We start from the raw sequence: 22,315 nt of genomic DNA, 5'->3' as shown, positions 1-22,315 counted from the left end.
TAGCCACACTTTGGAGTATTTCCAATGCACATTGTAAAACAACTCTCATTGCCCTAGTTATGTATTTAAGTTTTATAGGAGATCTCTAATTGGTTTTGTCCTAGTTAATAAAATGGACACCCTTTATTTAGTTTATGTGTCCAATCCAAATGTTATTATTCTACATATTTTTTGGGAAAATTGGGAGGCCTAAAGTTATTATGCAATTATTTAATAATAATCAATTGGACATAAATGTTTGAGGAATTTTCGGTTCAGACAGGAAAAGATCATTAGAAACAATGAGGGAAGAAAAACTAAAAATTAAAATGAAATTTATATTATTGAAGGTATATATAAAATTGTAGAAACAATAAATCTTTCTAAAATAAATCAATAATTACATGAAATTACAAGAGTGAAATACCAAAAAATTTATCTTACCTTCAATAACTCATATTTGTAAAGGACAATCTCATTTTGACATCAGAGTTATCAGATGATAAATGACCATTTGATTAATATACCAAGAGAATTAGGTCAATGGCCTATTGATGGGCTTCTTCTTTTTCTCAAAATTCATGTGATATGAATGCAATATTGATCACTTACAAGAGCTCAACAAGGAGAATGTATATCCCTATACTGGTCTTCTTATTATAATTATTTGGATGGCCATTAGTAAAGATATCCAAGATCCCAAGCTTTGGTGCCCCTCTCTTGCTGCCTGTAAGCATACTAACATAGATGAGAAATCAAACAAGCTAGAACAATAAAAGTTAATGGAAAAATGATGAAATGCCCAGCCGGGATTTTGGTCGGGCAAAGCATCAACGCTGAAAGTTAATTACCTGAGTTGAAGAAGAAGTCGATGAAATTGAAGCAGAGGTAGTTGAAGAGACAGACGTAATTGCAGACGAAGCTGCTGTAGTCGACAATGAAGATAAACCAACATTGTAAGTCATGGTGCCGTCTGGCTCATAAAGACCATAGTTTCTTTCCGAAGTCGGTCCGGGTTTCATGTTTTCATTAAATAAAGCAAACAAATAAATCTCAAGTCTCTGATTAGGTCTCAAAGGAGTTCCTTCATTAGCCGTCTGCCTTCTCAACAAGTTTCTATTATAAACCTGTGCATTTTGTATGGTTGCACCAACTTCATTTGTATCTCCTTTTGAGGGCCACCCAGTCTCAGAAACCCTAACTTCCAAACCTACATAACCCATTCTAGCAATAGCATATATAACTGCATCAACCTGTGCATAAAGCATATTGTCATAGTGTAACTTTGTGTATGGATCAACCATTCCTGAATTAGGGTTAAACAAAACATAGTCTAAAGGTATTTTAGTTGGATCATCCATGTATGCAAAATATGGGTAAGCATTGATCCAAAATGGTGATTTAGTACTATATAAGAACTGCAACAATTGTTTCATTATCCCTGTTAACTCTTGTTCGAAACTTCCAGCAGATGGTGGGTAAGAATTTCCGAGCACAGCTAGCGAATTTGCAGTTGAAACGTGAATGTATGAATCTAGGCCTACTTGAACCAAAGCTTGGTGAATGCTTATCATGGCTGGAACTATACTTGTCATCAACGAGTTATCATCGCTTGTAAAAACTTCATTACCGACAGCTATTCCGGTAATATTTGTTGCCGGAAAATATGGTTTAATGTGTGTCGTTACCCATTGAAGGGATTGTTGAGGATCAATTAAGACACGAAGCATTTCATTTTCGACTGTTACAATCAGATCGATGCCAGAGTTTGCGAATGTAGTTAAGACTTGTTGATTTGTATCATAGATCCTTACCTTGTTGATCTTTAGAGAACTTAAGAGACTAAGAACTTGAGTTGGAGAAGGTAGATTGTTCCCCACTTGCCCATAATTCATGCCAAGTGATTCAACTGATCTTGTAAATATAAAATCTGTTTCTACAAGGAAAATAGTCATCAAGTTTTAGCAAAATCTAGTAAAACAGAGAAAAATATGAAAAGGAAATAACACACAAGTAGAAGAAGATTAAGATATAAAGAGAAAATGAAAGACCTGATGAGGGAAGAAGGAAAATTAGGAGGAAAATGTGAATTATGTTTCTCCAGATGAAGGTAGCCATGAGAAGCAAGAACTGAGAGAGAGATAGAGAGAGATAGAGAAAGAGGGAAGTCTTAAAATCTATATGATCAATTCCTTACTTTACTTGTTTGTTGTTTCATTTATGGGCTGGTGGGTTGCCAAAAGTTTCCTGGAAAACAAATCCAAGTATGGGTGTTTCCTAGTCAAAACAATGAGGTCACCTCCACTCTCATTCTCTTCTCATGTATGGAAAATGAATCTACTCTCCTTTCATGTAAACTTTCTCTACAAAAGCAATCCCCAAAAGTACCCCAATATAATACTATCAGTGAAGTTTTTATAGTGGTCTTGTGTTCTTGTCAAAAGCGCCTCACCCTCTAATTTTAAAAAATTGTCAAAAGCAGTCCCTATCAAATAAAAGAATTTTCTTTAGCTCAAAATGGATAAATTTGCACCGATTTGGTTACAAAATCGACTCAAATCTCTAGTTTTAAAGGGACCAAACACTTTTTACTGCATACACCTCAAATTCGGTGGACTTGGACCGACTTTTGTAATTCAACTTAAGTTCACCGGATTTGGGATGTCTCTAACTAAAGACAGTCAAACCATATTTACCAAGTTAAAAGGATGCGGAGACGCTTTTAACAAGAATGGGAGGCGTTTTTTTATAAAAATGACAGGCGTTTTTAAAACTTCTCATAATATTATGAGCTTTTGTTGACTTTACCCCCTTAACACAATTGGTAATTGAGATTACCAGACTCATTATTTGCGGTAAATTATAGTACTTTTATTGGTTGATTTTGTCCCTTTGTCCAAAGATTAATTAATCCACGATTCTTAGTTCAACGAGCGAAACATCACTTTAGTGTTTTTGACAAAAAATGAAAACACTGCTGTTATTCCACTAATTGAGTGTAAACATAATCCAAATTATCGAAAGTCAAAGCCGACTGATCAGGAGAGTGATCCGAATAAAAGTCAAGATTTTGGTTGTTGCAGTTTGGGCAAGGATGTTAGGATTTTTTTTGTTGTTGAAAGCAAAATAGATTAGAACAAAATAGTATTGTTACAATATCTATGACTAATAATAGTGGGAACAGACTCCCAGTTACTAATACAACTATTTCTTCTAGCCCATTTAGCTGAAGTATCAACAAGATCGTTGCTTTTACGGAGAATGTACGACAAGAGCACGTCCTGAAAGTTCTGCAGCAGATATTTGATATGAGGGATATGTACTTTGGTCTGCCAATGGATGTTATGACTTGAGTCCTTGAGATGGTTGATAATGGCTCGATTGTCACTCTCGATGTGGAGGTGAGTGATATATGAGTGATTGCCCATTTGATACCTGCTACTATAGCTATAATTTCACACCTTCTTCCGCAGATCTAGTATGGACGACTGAAGTGTGAGCATTAAGTAATTCCGCTTGGTGGTTATGAAATATGGAACTAATGCCTGCTGGGCCAGTAATATTAATGGTCTGATTCTTGTTCAGAGTAGTATTCGGAAAAGCTAAAATATTGTTAATTACCTGAGTAGGGGTTGTCTTTGACTGTTGGAGGAAGTGAGAGCATCTATTTTTCTATATGTGCCATAAAATATGGGCATGCTTGGGTAACTGAGTGTTACCATTTGTATTAGCATATGTATTCCATGAAGTGATCCATTGCCGTAAGGATAATATACTTGTAGTCATTATGTTGAAGTAAAACCATACGTTCCTAGTAAAAGTACAATGAAGTAAAGCATGTTCGATAGTTTCGATCTCACCACGATAATCACAAGTTAAATCATTACCAATGTATTTGTCAATAATATTACGAACCGGGAGACTGTTGGTACATCATTTCCATATAAAAAGTAAGACTCGATGTATCGTAGGGATTTTCCAAATAAAGTGCTAGTCAATAACCGTTTGGGGGGCAGTATGAATACTATTAATAATATGATGATACATAGATCGAACCTCATAGTTGCCAGAGTTAGTGAGGGACCATTTGATCATGTCATACCTGTTGTTCTCTGGTTATTAATCGATAAGTCGATTTCTCTCTGTCTTGGCTTGATTTAGACAGAGTTTCCTTTCTCTAACTTATAGAGAGATAAACTAATAAAGAATAATTAATATTCCTTCTTTCGGGCTAACCGTGATAGGTGTTAATTTAGTCGAGGCAAGAATAAATTCTCTTTCCTTAAGACATTTTACACCCCCGTAACAGTACCAAACGTTAGGGTGAATGCCTTCGGGATACAACGACTAACCTTTCAGAATTTTAAGATGGTACTTCTATATTCTGAAAGCGGACGAACCTGTGTCAGTATTATGAGCTCTTGGACTAATGCGAATGATCTTCTAGACGCTTCTGAAATTCAAGTTCACTCGAGACTTCTTTCTTCCTTTTCTAGATATTCTAGTCTATCCAGAACCTCTAGAAAAAACTTCTTTAATTAGATATTCTAGGCCAACCAGAACCTCTAATTGTTAGAAGGGAAGAGAAGAAGAGAATGAATTGAATTGATGAAAAATGAAGTGGGTTTGATGGGTTTATATAGGAATTGAATAGGTGTATAATGTCTTTTGGGTTCAAAAGACATAGCTGTTCGAAACCAGGGGCTATAACTGAATATTATAGTCGGTTTGATCTTGGGCCATTGGATCGCGCTTGAAAACGCGGACGGAACGCTGGCCGTCAGATCCGGTTACGCGTGCCCGCGAGAAGCCCGCAGATGAAGGCAGCTACCGTTAGATGCTAGCCCGGATCTATCCCGAACGCGGAAAGAACGCCATCTGTTGGATCGCGCGTAAACCCGCGCGATGAACGCTGACCGTCCAGATTGACGCGCGTCCTCTTCGCGCAAATGCCCCCTAACATGACTGTTCCTCTTTGACAGTTCAGTACCTATTTCAACCGTTTTTCGTTCAAACTTTAACCTTGAATTTCTCATTCATCCGGAATCGGATTTGAGTGATTCTTGGCTCTAAATTGTAGAGCTCGACGAGACGAACGCAATGGCGCGTTCCGTTTCTGAGTTTGACGAGTCGGCTCGAGCCAAAATAGGCTCCGATTCCAACAATCCCCCACATGAATGAAAATTTGAGGTTTTATGCTATGATATATGCAGACATACTATACTGACAGACTGACACTGACAGAGCTCATAAGCGGAACTTCGCTGCATCGGAAGAAGGTAGTCTTTCGACTTTGAACCTTTCCTAGTGAATAACTACAAGGTCTACAAGGACGGCAGTGAACTTTACGTCTTGAACTGGGTCCTGGGAATTGTAATCCAAAATAGTTATCACACAGCTAATCCCTTACTAACTTAGGTTCTCGGTTGTGTTCATTTCGGCCCTGAACATTCCCGATTTCGTGTGTGCTTTAGAGAAGTCTGCCTAAACGACCTTCTCACGGAACCGGCATCAATTCACACACATATAGGTTATCCGTACTAAGGTATCCTGCTATACCTCACGTTAGAATCAAGTTCTAAGTTTTCGGATTAATTAAAAGCTTAATGCTTAACCTCTCAACGCAGGTAACACTGTTGTCATCCTAGGAATGGGTAAGAGATAGAGATCTCTTACAGTGTTACTGTCGAGTCAGGATATAGCTTCAGTTGCCCTTTGAACCTAGATCGTGGGATCTCCAGTCATCTAGGTAGGGTTTCACCATGCCTTTACTCATTTACTTAGGCGTTAGCCCCATTCCCTTTGATGATGCAACTACTAACTCTCTAGATAACCCTTTTGTAAATGGATCCGCTAGGTTATCTTTGGATCTTATATAATTTATAGTTATGATCCCTTCAGAGAGAAGTTGCTTAACGGTATTATGTCTCCGACGAATGTGTCGAGACTTACCGTTGTACATCTTGCTTTGTGCCAGTGCAATCGCTGCTTGGTTATCGCAGTGTATGTTGATTGCAGGCACCGGCTTTGGCCATATTGGAATATCTTCAAGGAATTGTCGCAGCCATTCTGCTTCTTCCCCTGCTTTATCTAGAGCAATGAATTCTGAATCCATTGTGGATCGAGCAATGCACGTTTGCTTCGAAGATTTCCATGATATGGCAGCCCCTCCCAGTGTAAACACATAACCACTGGTTGACTTAGTGTCGTCGGTATCTGATATCCAATTTGCATCTGCATATCCCTCTAAGACTGCGGGATATGTGGTATAATGGAGTCCGTACTCCTTCGTCTTTCTTAGATACCGTAACACTCTCGTTATGGCGTTCCAATGTGTGTTATTCGGGTTACTCGTAAATCTACTTAGCTTACTAACTGAGTAGGCTATGTCTGGTCGAGTACAGTTCATTAGGTACATCAGACTTCCAATAATCCGAGAGTACTCTAATTGTCTTACTGCGCTCCCTGTATTCTTCATTAAGTGAATACTTGGATCTATCGGAGTATTCGCCACTTTGAGGTCATCTTTGCTGAATTTTTCTAAGATTTTCTCAACGTAATGCGTTTGAGATAGACTTATCCCTTCAGCCGTCTTGGAAACCTTAATTCCAAGAATGACCTCTGCTTTCCCTAAATCTTTCATATCGAAAGTTTTCGAAAGCATCTTTTTAGTTGTATTAATGACATCTAAATTATTTCCCATAATTAGCATGTCATCTACATACAAACATAGAATAACACATCCTTTAGCAGTTACCTTTGTATAGACACATTTATCACATTCGTTGATCTTAAATCCGTTTGATAATAATGTGTCATCAAACTTTAAGTGCCACTGCTTCGGAGCTTGCTTTAGCCCGTATAGTGATTTCACTAACCTACACACTTTCTTTTCTTGTCCCGGAGCTATGAACCCTTCTGGTTGGTTCATATATATCTCTTCTTCGAGTTGTCCGTTTAAGAAAGCGGTTTTCACATCCATCTGATGAATTTCCAGATTATATAAGGATGCTATAGCTACTAACACTCTTATTGAGGTGATTCGACTAACTGGAGAATAGGTGTCGAAATAATCTAACCCTTCTTTTTGTCGGAATCCCTGTGCGACAAGTCTTGCTTTATACTTGTCTATAGATCCATCTGTTTTCAATTTCCTTTTGAAAATCCATTTGCAGCCTAGAGGCTTGCAACCTGGTGGGAGGTCTACTAGCTCCCATGTATGATTTCCCATGATGGATTCTATTTCACTATTAACAGCTTCTTTCCAGAATGGAGCTTCTGGAGTAGCCATTGCTTCTGTGAAAGTCCGAGGTTCATTTTCTACCATATAGGTTAGAAAATCAGGACCAAATGTCTTAGCTTTCTTTGTCCTTTTCCCTCTTCGAGGTTCGAGTGTTGTTTCCTCGATTTCCATATCATCTTCTTTAGATGTTTCTAGACTTTCCTCTTCCTCATCTCTTACACGTTTTCTACTTTCAGATGAGACTTCTGAATTCTGTTTGAAAGGAAAGATGTGTTCAAAGAACTTAGCATCTCTCGATTCCAGAATGGTGTTTACGTGTATATCTTCGATTTCAGACTTCTGTACTAGAAATCTATAGGCGCCACTATTTATTGCGGGCCCTATGTATACACAGTCCACAGTTTTAGGTCCTATCTTGACCCGTTTAGGAGGAGGGACTAATACCTTCGCCAGACACCCCCACACTTTCGTGTACTTAAAGGATGGCATCCTTCCTTTCCATAATTCATATGGAATTTTACCGGTTTTTCTATGGGGTAACTTATTTAACAAGTGATTCGCCGATAATATCGCCTCCCCCCACAAGTTCTGAGGTAAACCAGAACTTATCAAGAAAGCGTTCATCATTTCCTTTAAGGTTCTGTTTTTCCGCTCTGCTACACCATTTTGTTGAGGTGTATAAGGAGCCGTTGTTTGATGAACTATGCCATTCTTCGCACATATCTCGGCGAAAGGAGATTCATATTCTCCACCTCGATCACTTCTCAAAGCCTTAATCTTTTTATTAAGTTGAGTTTCCACTTCGGTTTTATAAAGTTCGAACTTATCGACTGCTTCATCCTTACTTCTTAGTAAGTAGACATAGCAAAACCGAGTGGAGTCATCGATAAAAGTGATGAAGTACTTTTTACCTCCTCTGGTTTGAACCATCTTTAAGTCACAAATGTCACTATGAATTAAGTCTAGAGGTTCTGTATCTCGTTCTACAGATTCAAACGATGTCTTGGTCATCTTTGATTCTACACATGTTTGACATGTTCGTTTTGAATCAATTTCGACTTTTGGAATTAACTCTAAGTTCATTAATTTCTTTAATGACTTGTTATTCACATGTCCTAGTCTTTCATGCCAAATATTAAAGGACTCACCAATATAAACTGAATTATTAACTTTATTAATAATAGACGCCTTTGGCGTTACAGAGGTTACATTTAGTTTAAATAACCCCCCACATAAGTAGCCCTTCCCAACATACATCCCATTCTTAGACAGGACGAAGTTGTTTGACTCAAAGACTAGTTTGAACCCATTCTTACTTAGAAGAGAACCAGAAACCAGATTCTTTCGGATATCTGGAGCATGAAGTACATCGTTCAAAGTTACTTCCTTTCCTGAAGTGAACTTCAGAATGATCTTCCCTTTTCCTCTGACCTGGGTGGTTGAGTCGTTTCCCATGAACAGGGTTTCTCCTTCACTTATTTCGTTATAAGAGGAGAAGAGGCCTTTGTCACCACAAATGTGACGAGTAGCTCCGGTGTCGACCCACCACTCTCTCTGGTTGTTAACCAGGTTGACTTCAGATACCACTGCACAGAGGTTCAAGTTCTGAAGTTTCTCAGTCACTTCTTCGGCTTCAGTAACCATAGCACACAGGTTCTGAGTTTCGGTATCTTCTATCAGCGAGGCTTGGTCATTCGGCTTCTTTTGTCTGTTGCCGGTTTTGGAACGACAATCCTTTGCCATATGACCTCGTTTGCCACAGTTGTAGCATAGGCCGAACCTCGTCTTTTTCTTCGGCTTTCCTCCGTCTTTAGACAGATGCTTACGCTTCTTACTCGGACCGGTCTCTACGACGTTCACATTCGAGAGTCTTTCAGAGTTCTTCTCGGCAATGCGACTGTCCTCTTCGATTCGAAGCTTTAGGATGAGTTCTTCAAGGCTCATATCCTTATTCTTGTGGCGGAGATAATTTTTGAAGTCTTTCCACCCCGTGGGTAATTTTTCAATTAGGGCTCGGACCTGGAAAGGTTCATTCGTTATCATGTTCTCTGCCTGTAGTTCCTGTAGGAGACTCTGCAGTTCTTGGACCTGGATCATAACTGGTTTTGAATCAGTCATCTTGTAGTCCAAGAATCGTCCTACGATGAACTTCTTGACACCCGCCTTCTCAGTCTTATACTTATTGATAAGGGTGTCCCACAGTTGTTTAGACGTTTCTATAACCGAATATAGATTATAGAGTCCGTCATCTAGACTGTTCAGGATATAATTCTTGCACAAGAAGTCTTCTTGTTTCCATGCCTCTATTTCAGCGGTACGCTGTGCCTCATCCTCTATTTCTGCATGGGTGGGTCTCTCCTCGGTTAAGTATTTAACCAGACCCAATGTCGTTAGGTAGAACATCATCTTCAACTTCCATCGGTTGAAGTCAGTTCCTTTGAACTTCTCTGGTTTTTCCCCATTATTTGTGTTAGGCGGAATAACTCGCAGAGTGGTTCTTGTTCGTGCCATTTCCTTTTCTGAAACACACAGAAAGTATACCAAATTAATATCTTATAACCAGAGAAATAATAATAAAATGTCTTAAGATTGTTGTTCTCTGGTTATTAATCGATAAGTCGATTTCTCTCTGTCTTGGCTTGATTTAGACAGAGTTTCCTTTCTCTAACTTATAGAGAGATAAACTAATAAAGAATAATTAATATTCCTTCTTTCGGGCTAACCGTGATAGGTGTTAATTTAGTCGAGGCAAGAATAAATTCTCTTTCCTTAAGACATTTTACACCCCCGTAACAGTACCAAACGTTAGGGTGAATGCCTTCGGGATACAACGACTAACCTTTCAGAATTTTAAGATGGTACTTCTATATTCTGAAAGCGGACGAACCTGTGTCAGTATTATGAGCTCTTGGACTAATGCGAATGATCTTCTAGACGCTTCTGAAATTCAAGTTCACTCGAGACTTCTTTCTTCCTTTTCTAGATATTCTAGTCTATCCAGAACCTCTAGAAAAAACTTCTTTAATTAGATATTCTAGGCCAACCAGAACCTCTAATTGTTAGAAGGGAAGAGAAGAAGAGAATGAATTGAATTGATGAAAAATGAAGTGGGTTTGATGGGTTTATATAGGAATTGAATAGGTGTATAATGTCTTTTGGGTTCAAAAGACATAGCTGTTCGAAACCAGGGGCTATAACTGAATATTATAGTCGGTTTGATCTTGGGCCATTGGATCGCGCTTGAAAACGCGGACGGAACGCTGGCCGTCAGATCCGGTTACGCGTGCCCGCGAGAAGCCCGCAGATGAAGGCAGCTACCGTTAGATGCTAGCCCGGATCTATCCCGAACGCGGAAAGAACGCCATCTGTTGGATCGCGCGTAAACCCGCGCGATGAACGCTGACCGTCCAGATTGACGCGCGTCCTCTTCGCGCAAATGCCCCCTAACATGACTGTTCCTCTTTGACAGTTCAGTACCTATTTCAACCGTTTTTCGTTCAAACTTTAACCTTGAATTTCTCATTCATCCGGAATCGGATTTGAGTGATTCTTGGCTCTAAATTGTAGAGCTCGACGAGACGAACGCAATGGCGCGTTCCGTTTCTGAGTTTGACGAGTCGGCTCGAGCCAAAATAGGCTCCGATTCCAACAATACCCCCCTGGGAAGATGTTAGGATGGGTGGCTATAAAAGGAGCTTCAATATATTTGCAGCAAAACTTAATTAACAAGAAGTTCTAAAGCTTCATGGTAACTAACTAATAGTCCACTTTCAACAAAAAAAAACTAATAGCTCTACATTTTGGATTTCATGGTGAACTCAACACTAGAAAAGTAAAATAAAAAGTAGGATAATTATTTAAAAGGGTTAATTCAATTTTGACCCCCGATTTGTGACCGATTCACCATTTGGTCTCTAAAGGGTAAAAAGTTTCAACTCTTTATGAAGTGCCCTGAGGGGCCAAAAAAGAATTAATTCCTATAACTCGGGTGGGATGCCAATCGCTGGATCCTTGCGGATCAACGCTCATTATGGATCCAACACTCCTTGAGGCTTGCAGCCAAGATCCTGAAGGGATCTTCTTGTAACTGTTAGATCATCGCCTTAGGCGCAGAGAGAACCGGAGCCGCCCAGATCTGGACGTGATCGCTTCGCCCAAATAGTCCCTAAATGATTTCGTCCTATTTGTTGTTTAACCCCTAATTTAACCGATCTTCGTCCAAACTTCAAACTTGAATTTCTCATTCATCTAGAATCGGATCCGAGTGATTCTTGGCTCTAAATTAAAGCACTCGGCGAGATGAACTCAATGGTGTGTTGCGCTCCGAGTTTGACGAGTCGGATTGAGCTAAAATCGACTCCGATTCCAATAGTAAACTGATAAGTGGGACCACCTTTTGGGTATAATATTTCACAATTCTACATAGGGAAGCTCATCTCACACTAGGGGATTCACTCAATTTTCTCATAGGACAAGTATATTCTTCCCTTTAACCACAAGAAAGTTTATAAGTTAATTAACAAAGGTTCCTTACTTGAACACAAAGGAAAAACGCATCTGTCCTCATGGCCATTGAATTAATATTATTAACCTATCCTATAGCAACCTTCAGCATATATTACTCGGCATTGGGGATTTAGCATCAATATATTTCTTGAATCATATATTGTTGGAATAAATTAATACATCTCATGTCTATGAAGTTGGAAGATGAAGAACCCAAAAATCAATCAGACATGACTCAAAGTTGCTCGTTATCATTGTCATCAAAGCCGGCCGCGGCTCCTGCCATGTCAAACTGGTTGAATTGGTTTAACGATAAAAGGTTGACAGTGCCTATAGCCATTTCAATCTTGATCTCGGCAGGTTTCCTTTGCGGGATGGTTTTCAGAACTCGTAAAGAGAAAATGCAGCCTCGAAGACTCGCGAGGTCGGCATCCATAGGACTTCTCCACGGAGGCAAGCTAGCCATGCAAAGGCTACTAGATTCACATATTGCTCTTGCTAACTTGGAATCGTTAACCAAAGCAGAGGATGAGCTCCAGATTTTACTTGACCAGGAAAAACACAATTTCAGAAAATTACAGGTTTGCAGTTTTCCCCTTGTATCTTTTAATGGTGCAAACTGTTGGATTGCAATAAAACTCTGAAAGAATTTATAACCCTTGACTTGGTCAATTGACGAATACCAAGTAAAGGGTTATTTGCATCACATTAGTTTTGCCAACTTCTTTGGCATTTTCGTATGTAACATCACCGAGCAGCACTGCGTCACAAACCACATAACTGCTGCTACCAACCAGACCGCCGCCACCTTCCCTTATCTCCTTTCGTGGAGAACTACCATAAGCCCTCGTAGTCTCGTCCAGGGTGTGCGAGAGAGAGAGAGAGAGAGAGAGAGAGAGAGAGAGAGAGAGAGAGAGAGAGAGAGAGAGTGAGAATTACCATGGCATAGAGTGTTGAGATGAAATATCATAATGGAACAAATTGGGTGCTCATTGGAAATTAATTTTCTGTTTGGACTTAATAATTGAATGTGTAATTTACTTGAAAATTTTGTGTTTTATTCATATAGAGTGTTGTGGCAAAACTGGAAATGAGCCAAAAAGAAGCCGAGGCAACTAATAAGCTAAATAAGGCAATTAGTAAAGCGATAGAGCAAGATAAACATCATGAAGCATACGAGCTCGAAATGTTGGTTGTTGAAATGCTCATTTACCAGGTCTCTCTCCCTATCTTTCACCTTTTCATCTATTTATTTTGTAGAATAAAGACATTTATAGGAGAAATAATCATGGAATTACGAAAAATTCAAATTTGGCACCTCAACATTTTAATCATCTCACTTGCATCTTCTTACTTTTCTAAATAAACTTCCAGTGACATAAGAAATGTAAAGGCAATGCTAGCTACTAAACACATCAATATGTCAATGCGAAAGTTTAATTTCTTTATCGTCACCAAGAAAACAGAGACAATTTGTAACAAAAAAGTAAAGAAACAAAGAGAAAAGTTTGGCAATTTTTCGAAAGTATATAAGCGAGATTAATTTGATTACTTCAGGGAAGATATAGAGAGGCAATGAATTGCAAATGTCTGAATGACGAAGATATTTCTGATGCAAGACGTCCCTTATACAAGGTAGAGTATGTTTATTGCATTAGCTAACTTTCTTATTTTTTAAACGTGACAATGGTTACGGAAAGGTACATCAACTGTGGTCTTGAATTCCTCCCGAGCCTTCTTCTAGCTACACTTTTTTTAAAGAAACTGTAAAAATTATTTGTCATGGAAGGTTGACAGATTGGAGAAAAACATTATGTACTTGGGAAGAAAATTCTAGAACTACCCGCTACTGGTTCTAAGAAATTCTAGCTTAACAAAAACATCCATTTTTTCGCGAGGGTGAACCGCTTCTCTGAGGATGGAACTAAATGATTCCAGGGTCACGCCACCATAATGCTCTCCATGAAGTACCGACATCCCTTTACGACCTATGAATTAGAGCACCACGTTAGTCCACCTGGATCAAGTGGATGATCCGAACTAAAAAGTACAGGATCCTACTAGCATCCCAATAGGGAGGGGTGAAAATCTTGAGAAGAGGTCCAAAGCTAATAGAGAGCCAACTCTTTTTTTGTTGTTGAAAGCAAGGCCCAACTCGAGACAGAAGTAAAAACTAGGAGATCCGCTTGCTAGACGCGTGTTGTGCAAATAACAACCCACCATCGTTCTGCAACCTCTCAGGGAAAGAAATTATCGAAAGCCCTCAATTGCTGGTAGGGGTTATAAACAGCGTGACTATAAGTTGATCTTTACGCTAGCAGAGTTTTGATTGTGATAGTATCTATCATTTTTCATTCTCTTAATCTAGCTACATTTCTATTTAAATTTTTTACGAAATCAATAAAATTGAAATACATCTTTATAAAATGATGATAGATGAACTGTATAATGGTCTCGGAAGATGTGAAGCTCACTTCGATTGAATGGTAACATATTTACGTGCATGTCTTTTTAGCGGAGAGATCAAGATTTGAATCTTATTATTTTAGAAAAATAAAAATGAAAAGATGATCTGAGGTGTTCAAGTAACAGAATGAAAAAGAGTTCATCTAGCACTTCCCCCAGTATTTAACATTTTGAATTCCTTGTGATGTTAGGCTATTATTTACATCTTAGAAGGAAACGTTGAGCAAGCAAAGACATACTGGAGAAAATTTCAAGATATTCGCGAGGAATATAAATTATTACACTCTAGTGATGCAGCGATCAATGAAGTCGCAGATAATTTTGATAAATTTAAAGATATAGTGAACTCACTTCAAGAAGAGATAGGTAAATCTCTTGATTGTAAGAAGAAGAAAGAGGCACAACCTCCAAACAACAAGAAATAAGAGCAATATTTATGTAATCATTAGTATTGTCAAAGCAACATATAGTTTCTTACATGTAATTGTATACATGATTAATTTTCTATTTGTCATATGAATTTGTTGATAAGGTGTGATTTTTTTATGGGAAAACAAAATGGTACTTAGCATTTGCAAAGTAAATGATAAAATGCATTATATAAAATGTTTTTTTTTTTTGCAAATGGAACATGAGAATAGTCCCACATGAGAGAAGGGGTATCTAGCAACTAAGAGTTATGCTCCCGAGTATTGGATAGTTTTGTCTAGAGGGATACCTTGTACTTATAATGTACGAAAGGCATGATCACAAGTTAAAGGTCTCGATCAATTTAGATGTGGGGAGATAAGCACTAGCCTAATCATTGTGACAACCAGGATGTTGCCACGCTTACAAGTCTAGTTAGGAGTGAGCTACTAGACTTTAAAATATTTGCCATCATGACGGCCATTGGTGTTATTCCTCTGGTTATGGTTTGAGTTCACTTTATCTCTGTCTTGTCTTGATTAAGGCAGAGTCTGGGTTGAAGTAGTGAACTTCCTTTCTCTAAGTTATAGAGAGATAAACGATAAGCGAATACCGACTTTATCAGTAATTCCTTCTTTCAGATTAACCGAGATATACAAAGGATAATGGAGTCGAGGCGAGAATAAATTCTCTTTCGTTAAGACATTTTACACCCCCGTAACAGTACCAATCGTTAGGGTATATGCCTTCGGGATACATCGACTATCCTTTCAGAATTTAAGATGGTACTTCTATATTCTGAAAGCGGGCGAACCTTCGTAAATATTATGAGCTCTAGATTGAGGCGAATAGATCTTCTAGACACTCGGATACTTCTCTCTTCCTTTTCTAGATATACTAGAATACTTCCCAATCAGATACTGTTTGTTAGAAGAGTTTATAGATATACTAGAATACTTCCCAATCAGATACTGATTGTTAAAAGAGAAGAGAAGAAGAAAATGACTTGGATCTTCTAGATGCTTTAGGATTATCACTTCACTCAAAACTTTTTTCTAGATATACTAGAATTACTTCCCAATTAGATATTCCAGACACACCAGAACACTAATTGTTAGAAGAGAAGAGAAGAAGAGAATGAATTGATATGAATTGGAATGGTTTTGGGTTGTTTATATAGGAATTGAATGGATACATGTGTCTGTTGGGTTGAAGCGACATAACTGTTCGGAACTAGGGACTAAACTTGAAGTCCAAATCAAGTTTAGAGTCGGTGGCAATCTGGACCATTAGATTTCTCTCCAAATCTCGGACAGAACGCCAGGCGTTGGATTAATATCGAAACTCACCCAACAGATCAAAAAAGAAGCAGTTGGATGAAGATCTCGATGGATCCCGAAAGCAACCCGACGCGGTGGGACGCGCGTCGTTGGCTCTCGCTGATCCAACGCGCCTCGCTTTGTCCGGACGTTGTCCCGAGAGAATCATCGCGCAACCGTCAGATCACTTGAAATCGCGCGGAGCAACGCGAGTCGTCCAGATTTGGACGTGCTCGCTTCGCGCAAATGGCCCCCAAATCGACTTGTCCATTTTGCCGTTTTAGTCCCTATTTCAACCGATCTTCGTCCAAACTTTAAATTTGAATTTCTCATTCATCAGGAATCGGATTCGAGTGATTCTTGGCTCTAAATTGAGGAGCTTGATGAGACGAATGCAATGGGGCGTTCCTCTTTTGAGTTTGACGAGTCGGCTCAAGCCAAAATCGGCTCCGATTCCAACAGGTTACACATGTTGAGTATTGTTGCTCGATGATTGGTGTCGAGAACGAGAAGAGCCATTAGTTTACAAATTGACAACCAAACTTGCAAATTAAGGTTGTTAGGTTGCAAAAAAAAACTTGAAAGAAAAAAAATGATGTTTTTATTAAACTTTTGAAAAAAAAAATACTGAAAGCAGATCTTGTTCTAAAGATAATGAAAAATCCTTACTAAATATATAAATTTTATTGAAATTCGACATCTAATGAAAAAGATGTATATATTTAAAGTTTTAAAAAAATTTAACTAATCAAGCAAGTAGTTAAACAAAGTGATAGGTCACTTCATGAAATCTTGTTGTTTTTTTAACCTATTTTGAATATTATTTTGACTCAAATAGCTAAAACTGGAAAAAAATATATAAACCCACCAATTAGAACAATCATGTGCCCTATCTTTACTCCCTTAAACATTAAAGAATCAATCATATCAAACTATATAATAGAACAGATCTTGTTTGTTAACAAAGACTTAACATAGGCAGCTACTTGTTTTAATACCTTGCTTGTGACATCTTCCTAACTAAACATAGAATGGAATAGTTCGTGTTACATGCTCCCAATTAAGATACCTTTCTTCCTAGATTGACAATACCAACCTTGCACATCTCCTCTCTGTCTCTCAGAAGTTCATATATTAATTTCTAAATCTAATCTCCTTGACATCTACTATTGAAGCTGGCCAGAGAAGGTAGTAGTATTCTATTAGGCCCCCCAACATATCAAAAAGCCATGGAAGCTACATTTTGTCTAGCTTCTTATCCTTCACCATCATCAATATCTTTTTCCTCCACCAAACCATCTTTTCTTTTCACTTCCAACCGTAAAACGAGCTATAACCTTGGCTATTTATATTCATCCGCCCTCAATACATCAATATCACGCCTCTCGACAATAAACACGGGCGGTGACCGTATCTATAAGTATGGTTTCAATCCGATAACTTGTGTCATTAATGATGGATCAAGAGACATTCATGAGCCTCAGAAAGAGAACAAAATTAACAATGTAGACACTAAGATTCTATATTCAAAAGTGATCACTAGGGCTACTATGGTTTTGGCTTGTACTATGCTTGGGGTTATCATGTCTTCTTCTAATGGTAGATCAATGCAAGCTAAAGCATTAAATCCAGATATCACACCCAAGTTAATGACAATGAACAAAGTAGATGGCTCCCTTTTTACGTCCATGTTTAACTACAAAAGCCAAGGGTCTGGCTCACCTTCAGATACCTCAAAACCTAGCTTGGAGAAAACATCACCTTCTTTAAAGAGCTCAAGACCAAGCTTCAAGAGAGGGATAAAGGTCTAGTTCATGATTACTCCATCTCATATATTTCTTAATTCGCGTCATTTTATAACCCCAATTAAGTATGAAAAATTAAACGTTAAGGGTCATTATCCGTTACTTTTTGGACGGTCAACACGGTCAGAGTCGGTTAATGCTCGTAAACTAAAGAGAGATGCTAGAATCACAAAAGATTTTGACAAAAAAAAGTTCCTAGCTGATGTGGCGTTTGTGATTTTCATCTCTCAACGGCCTAGATTTGGTCAAAGTTTGAAACCACACCCGCCACATCAGCTGGGAACCTTTTTTTGTCAAAATCTTTTGTAACTTTATCATTTCCCTAAACTAAAAGTCCAAAGTCGGGCTTCGAAGTCATCATCTAGAACATTTGTTTTCTCCTTTTAAAAAATATCCTTAAAACACTCGGTTAGTAAAATTGAAAGATGGTTTTTGTTCTTAATTATATATAACTAATGGTTAGTTGATGAATTTAGAAGGAAATAGAAGATCTGGTAAAGAATGAGGAGCCTGAGAAAGTAATAAAAGAGTTGAGATCAAGACTGAGCCAATACCCAGCGGACGAAGAAGACGAGGAAGCAACTTTTCTTGAAATGGTTCTTATAGAAATGCTATTGCTTCAGGTACAATTTCCAAATTGTATATATGAACTTTGATATGAAACTTAAAACTGCATTTGGTGCAGGGCCTGTCCTGGGCCCAAAGCGAACAAAGAAAACATTTTGTCAAAACAAAGTTTAGAAAACATCCAATGTAAAATTTAAAGACCACATTCGTAAATTCCGCTTCGGGCCACAAAAAGATCAGGTTGATTCTGATTTGATGGTTTATATTCCTTTGGCATCTACATTCACATCCAGTGTTCTCCTTTCAGTACCAAATCTAAATGATTTGGATTCATAGTCAACACTCCACAGTATGCCTGCCCCATTAAGTATTTATTTTTGGTTCTCGAGTCAGATCTAAGTTAGGATTTAGCTCTAACTGTATTTTATGATTACGACGGACCAAACATAGTCCAAATAAGGAAGCTAGATGGATCATTGGATTGGTCTCATCGAACTCTAGAATTTCAATCTATAATTGTTCAAGATCGGGTTCTGATGAAGTATTAATATTTCAAACTGGTATAAGAAATAGTTCGACTAAACTAAAAGTAGACGGATTAATCTGTCTCACATTACAAAGTAAAAGAAGAAATTCTTTATTTGTAATAATTTACTCATGTATACTGAGGTAGTGACTTAAACAATAATAGAGTGGTATGTACAGTGTGCCACAAATAAAATTAAACACATTTCAACAAAAAAAAAAAGTAGAGACACGTACACTTTTAGTGGCTCCCCTCTCTTGGACGAAGTGTCTGAGGATATTGTCGCTGGCATGTCATGAATAAATTTTATTAAGGAATAAATAAATATTACAGTAAGATTCTTTATTATATTTGGTACCTTCGTTATCCTAATTTTATTCATTTTCTTCTTTCAATATCCAAGAAACAATACCGAGAGGCTGCTTTAGCTTGTAATCGATTAAAAGAAGAGACTCCGGGTGTAGGCATGTCAAACCCTCGTATTCTCGGTCTGAAGGTAAGAGATAAACATTTCCTTATACCACATTTATTCATTTACTAGTGGATGTGCTGTGAATTGTGATGGGTAACTTTTATCAAACTTTTATTGTATAAATTCCTTGTGAAACTCATTGTTTTGTGGATATCTTGGAAGTCGCATTGTGGTTGCTTTATTGTGTTGAGGTGCAAACGGTACCTGACTCTAAAGGGCAAACAGGCAAAGTCTCGCTTCGGGTCTTCATGACCAAAAGACCTCACAAAAGACAACAAATAAATTATTAAGGGCCCTGATTTATTTAATCTATACAACAAAATTACCAAAAGCAACAAGTTGTCTACTTTAGTTCAATTGGTTGAAAAACATACTTGAGAGTCCAAATAACCCAAGTTTGATCCAGGGTCGTGCCTGAAAATTCGGGGGCCCCGTGCGAAATTTATTATGGGCCTTCCGTACAATAATTTTTTTTTTACAAAAACAGACTTAAGTAAAAAATTCCGTTAAAATTTTTTTTTTTAGAAATTGTAGACTAAGAAATCCACAAATGCGTGTGGACAAAAAGATTTGGTTATTCTATCTTAGAATGTGTGGATCTTAACATAAAATCATATTGAAAACTTTGCAACTTATCAAGCATAGTAAAGTTATGAGCATGACTAGCTTAAAATGATACGTAGAAAGAAATAATCTATTTGTACGTCGTATAGTTTAGAATCCAAATGATTTTTTTGAATATGATATCTCTTGTACATGATTTTCATGTATAAATTCGGTTGGAATGTTAGTAATTAGATTCTATTTCTTAAAAACTCTTTGAATGATGAAAGAAAATACCTAAATAAATAAATGATTAAAAAGAGTGTGATGGAGCAAGAACAAAGATTTGTTTAGTAATTATTCTCTTGACGTAACAAAACCATAAAAATATCCGAGGCCGTGACTTGAACCCAAGTCAATCATTTGGAGGTCAAAACTCTTACCAACTCAGCTGAAATTCAGCTAACGTTCAAGTTCATAGTGTCATTATATATGTAATAGCTCGACCTATATAGGTTTTGGGTCGTCTGCGGTGGGGGGCCCAGTGCGAGCGCCCTGCCCGCACCCCCCACTGCACGGCCCTGGTTTGATCTCACGCTTTAGCATTTTTTTTCCTTCTTAAATTGTATTTTTTTTTAATTACTTTAGTTTACACTTCCACCATCACCACCATTACTAAACGTCCACTATTTTGGGGCACCACTACAAGTACTAAACCTCAACCTTTGTACCTACACTACCACCACCATCACCACCACGACCACCACTATTACTAAACCTCAACATCAAAAACCACCACCACTACTAAACCTCCACCACCGCCACAACCACCATCAAACCACAACCAATACTATCACCATAAACACAAAAAGAAAAAGCTGAAATTTATGTGGGATCTTTTCTCAGAGAATTATTTCTAATACTTTTTTTCCGGTATAAAAACAAAGGAAACTGAACAAGTTACTGGCTCGTCGAGTTCCGAACTTTTTTAATTTTCCACTATTTTAGGGACGGTGCTTTCAAGGAATTTGAAAAAAGAAATTTCCACATTTGAAAAAATGTAACACTAAGAGATAAACTCTAAAGAATCCTATATGCCCCTCTAAGTTTTGGAGTTTGAGTGTTTCATTGAAGTTGCTCTAAGAGCATCTCCAATGCAAAACGCAAAGAAATCTCAATACATCCTATGGGTCATGTTTTAGTTGAGATTGTCATTCCTAAGTGGCGAAATGGGCACCCTCAACTCTTTCGTGTCTCCAATGCTCTAAACTTGTTTTATTTACTTATGTAGCGCATGATTATTTTTGTAAGGAAATATTCAGTGATTCTGAAAATACACGAAAACTTTACATCTATTGGTTCAAATTCAAATATTGAGAAGTTTGACAATTAGAGATATCTCAAGAGGACGATCTAGAAATAGAGTGTCCTCTTAAGATATCTCTATTAAATGACTTTCACACTATCTTAGAGATTCAAAATAAGTTTTGCATTGGAGAGAGTTTTTAAGGAAAAAACTTTTAAAATCTTAAGTGTTGCATTGAAGATACTCTAAAATTAGCACTCATTAGTTTTTCAAAGTGTCACCTCATCACACTTTAACATATACAAAACTTTATTCTTAACTACTTTTTCCTATTAAATTTAGGAGAGTAACATGTGTATCAAAATAAAATAATTTTAAATATCTCCATTAGAGACAAAACAAGTTTAGAGTGGTTCTTCTTGAACTTAGAAAAAGAATCTTAATTGACACTTGACATTTAAGATTACTAGAGTTTTTTCTTGAGTGTCAGCATTGGAGTTTCTCTTGAGTAGCAACATTATCTAAGAGATCCAAATTGAGGTTTGCATTGAAGAGACATTTTGAAGGAAAAATGCAAAAATCCTATCTAAAATTGAAAATTTCTAAGATTTGGTGTTGGATTGGGGATGCTCTTAATTTCATTTGGATTCTTTATTTACTTTTTCGTTTTAGTGTCTTGTTCCTCTTTATTGAAAGAAAAAAAAAATTCATTAATTAGTCGTTGTGAGGCATCCTTTCTAAATTTGTTATGATTTTTGCAGACTATTTTGTACTTGATGACAGATGATTACTCTGAAGCAAAATTGAATTGTGAAGAGTTTTTAGAATTAATGGTGGAAGAGCTTGAAAGGGAATCGAAAAAAAATTCCTCTCTTAAATAATTTAAGATTTGGAACATGATGTTAACAAGTAACTTCACATATCACTTTGTCATAGATATAGATAATGTTAAAGAGAATTACATGTGTTTAGTTTGAAGAAAGATTGATTTTCCTTTACATAAAATTGGAAATGAGGGGTTTTATGCGCATCCAAATGCAATTGAAAAGCCGAGTTCAAAAGTATGTTAATGCTTCATATGTCCAAATAAAAAAAACAATAACATGATAGATTGTTGCATTTTTTTTTCACCATAAACAACAAAGTGAATATATACAAGTTTTTTTTTGTTGAAA

General features: G+C 37.4%; 3 protein-coding genes across 4 annotated transcripts; 2 read left to right on the top strand and 1 right to left on the bottom strand.

Moving 5' to 3' along the window:
- Positions 1–297: 297 nt before the first annotated feature.
- LOC147564489 (glucan endo-1,3-beta-glucosidase 11-like) lies at positions 298–3,192 on the bottom strand. 2 transcript variants are annotated; one of them, XM_086647135.1, is made up of 3 exons: positions 2,031–3,192; positions 831–1,915; positions 298–706 (listed from the first exon to the last, which is right to left on the bottom strand). In XM_086647135.1, exons 1-3 carry the CDS (start codon positions 2,095–2,097, stop codon positions 620–622), a joined length of 1,239 nt encoding a protein of 412 aa, XP_086503261.1. In that variant the 5' UTR covers positions 2,098–3,192; the 3' UTR covers positions 298–619. The 2 variants fall into 2 exon arrangements, with proteins under 2 accessions (XP_086503261.1, XP_086503269.1); XM_086647143.1 differs by having other exon boundaries at positions 831–1,909; positions 2,031–2,160.
- An 8,643-nt stretch (positions 3,193–11,835) lies between these two features.
- LOC147564488 (uncharacterized) lies at positions 11,836–14,773 on the top strand. The gene is made up of 4 exons (XM_086647125.1): positions 11,836–12,309; positions 12,798–12,944; positions 13,286–13,363; positions 14,386–14,773. Exons 1-4 carry the CDS (start codon positions 11,914–11,916, stop codon positions 14,617–14,619), a joined length of 855 nt encoding a protein of 284 aa, XP_086503251.1. The 5' UTR covers positions 11,836–11,913; the 3' UTR covers positions 14,620–14,773.
- A 2,269-nt stretch (positions 14,774–17,042) lies between these two features.
- LOC147564487 (uncharacterized) lies at positions 17,043–22,204 on the top strand. The gene is made up of 4 exons (XM_086665920.1): positions 17,043–17,726; positions 18,203–18,349; positions 19,223–19,315; positions 21,902–22,204. Exons 1-4 carry the CDS (start codon positions 17,151–17,153, stop codon positions 22,019–22,021), a joined length of 936 nt encoding a protein of 311 aa, XP_086522046.1. The 5' UTR covers positions 17,043–17,150; the 3' UTR covers positions 22,022–22,204.
- Positions 22,205–22,315: the final 111 nt, after the last annotated feature.

This window comes from Eschscholzia californica, unplaced genomic scaffold (genome assembly GCF_041429995.1).
Source record: "Eschscholzia californica isolate CP2 unplaced genomic scaffold, dmEscCali1.0.p SCAF_1, whole genome shotgun sequence".
NCBI lineage: Eukaryota > Viridiplantae > Streptophyta > Magnoliopsida > Ranunculales > Papaveraceae > Eschscholzia > Eschscholzia californica.
This window is presented reverse-complemented; position numbering and strand designations above follow the sequence as displayed.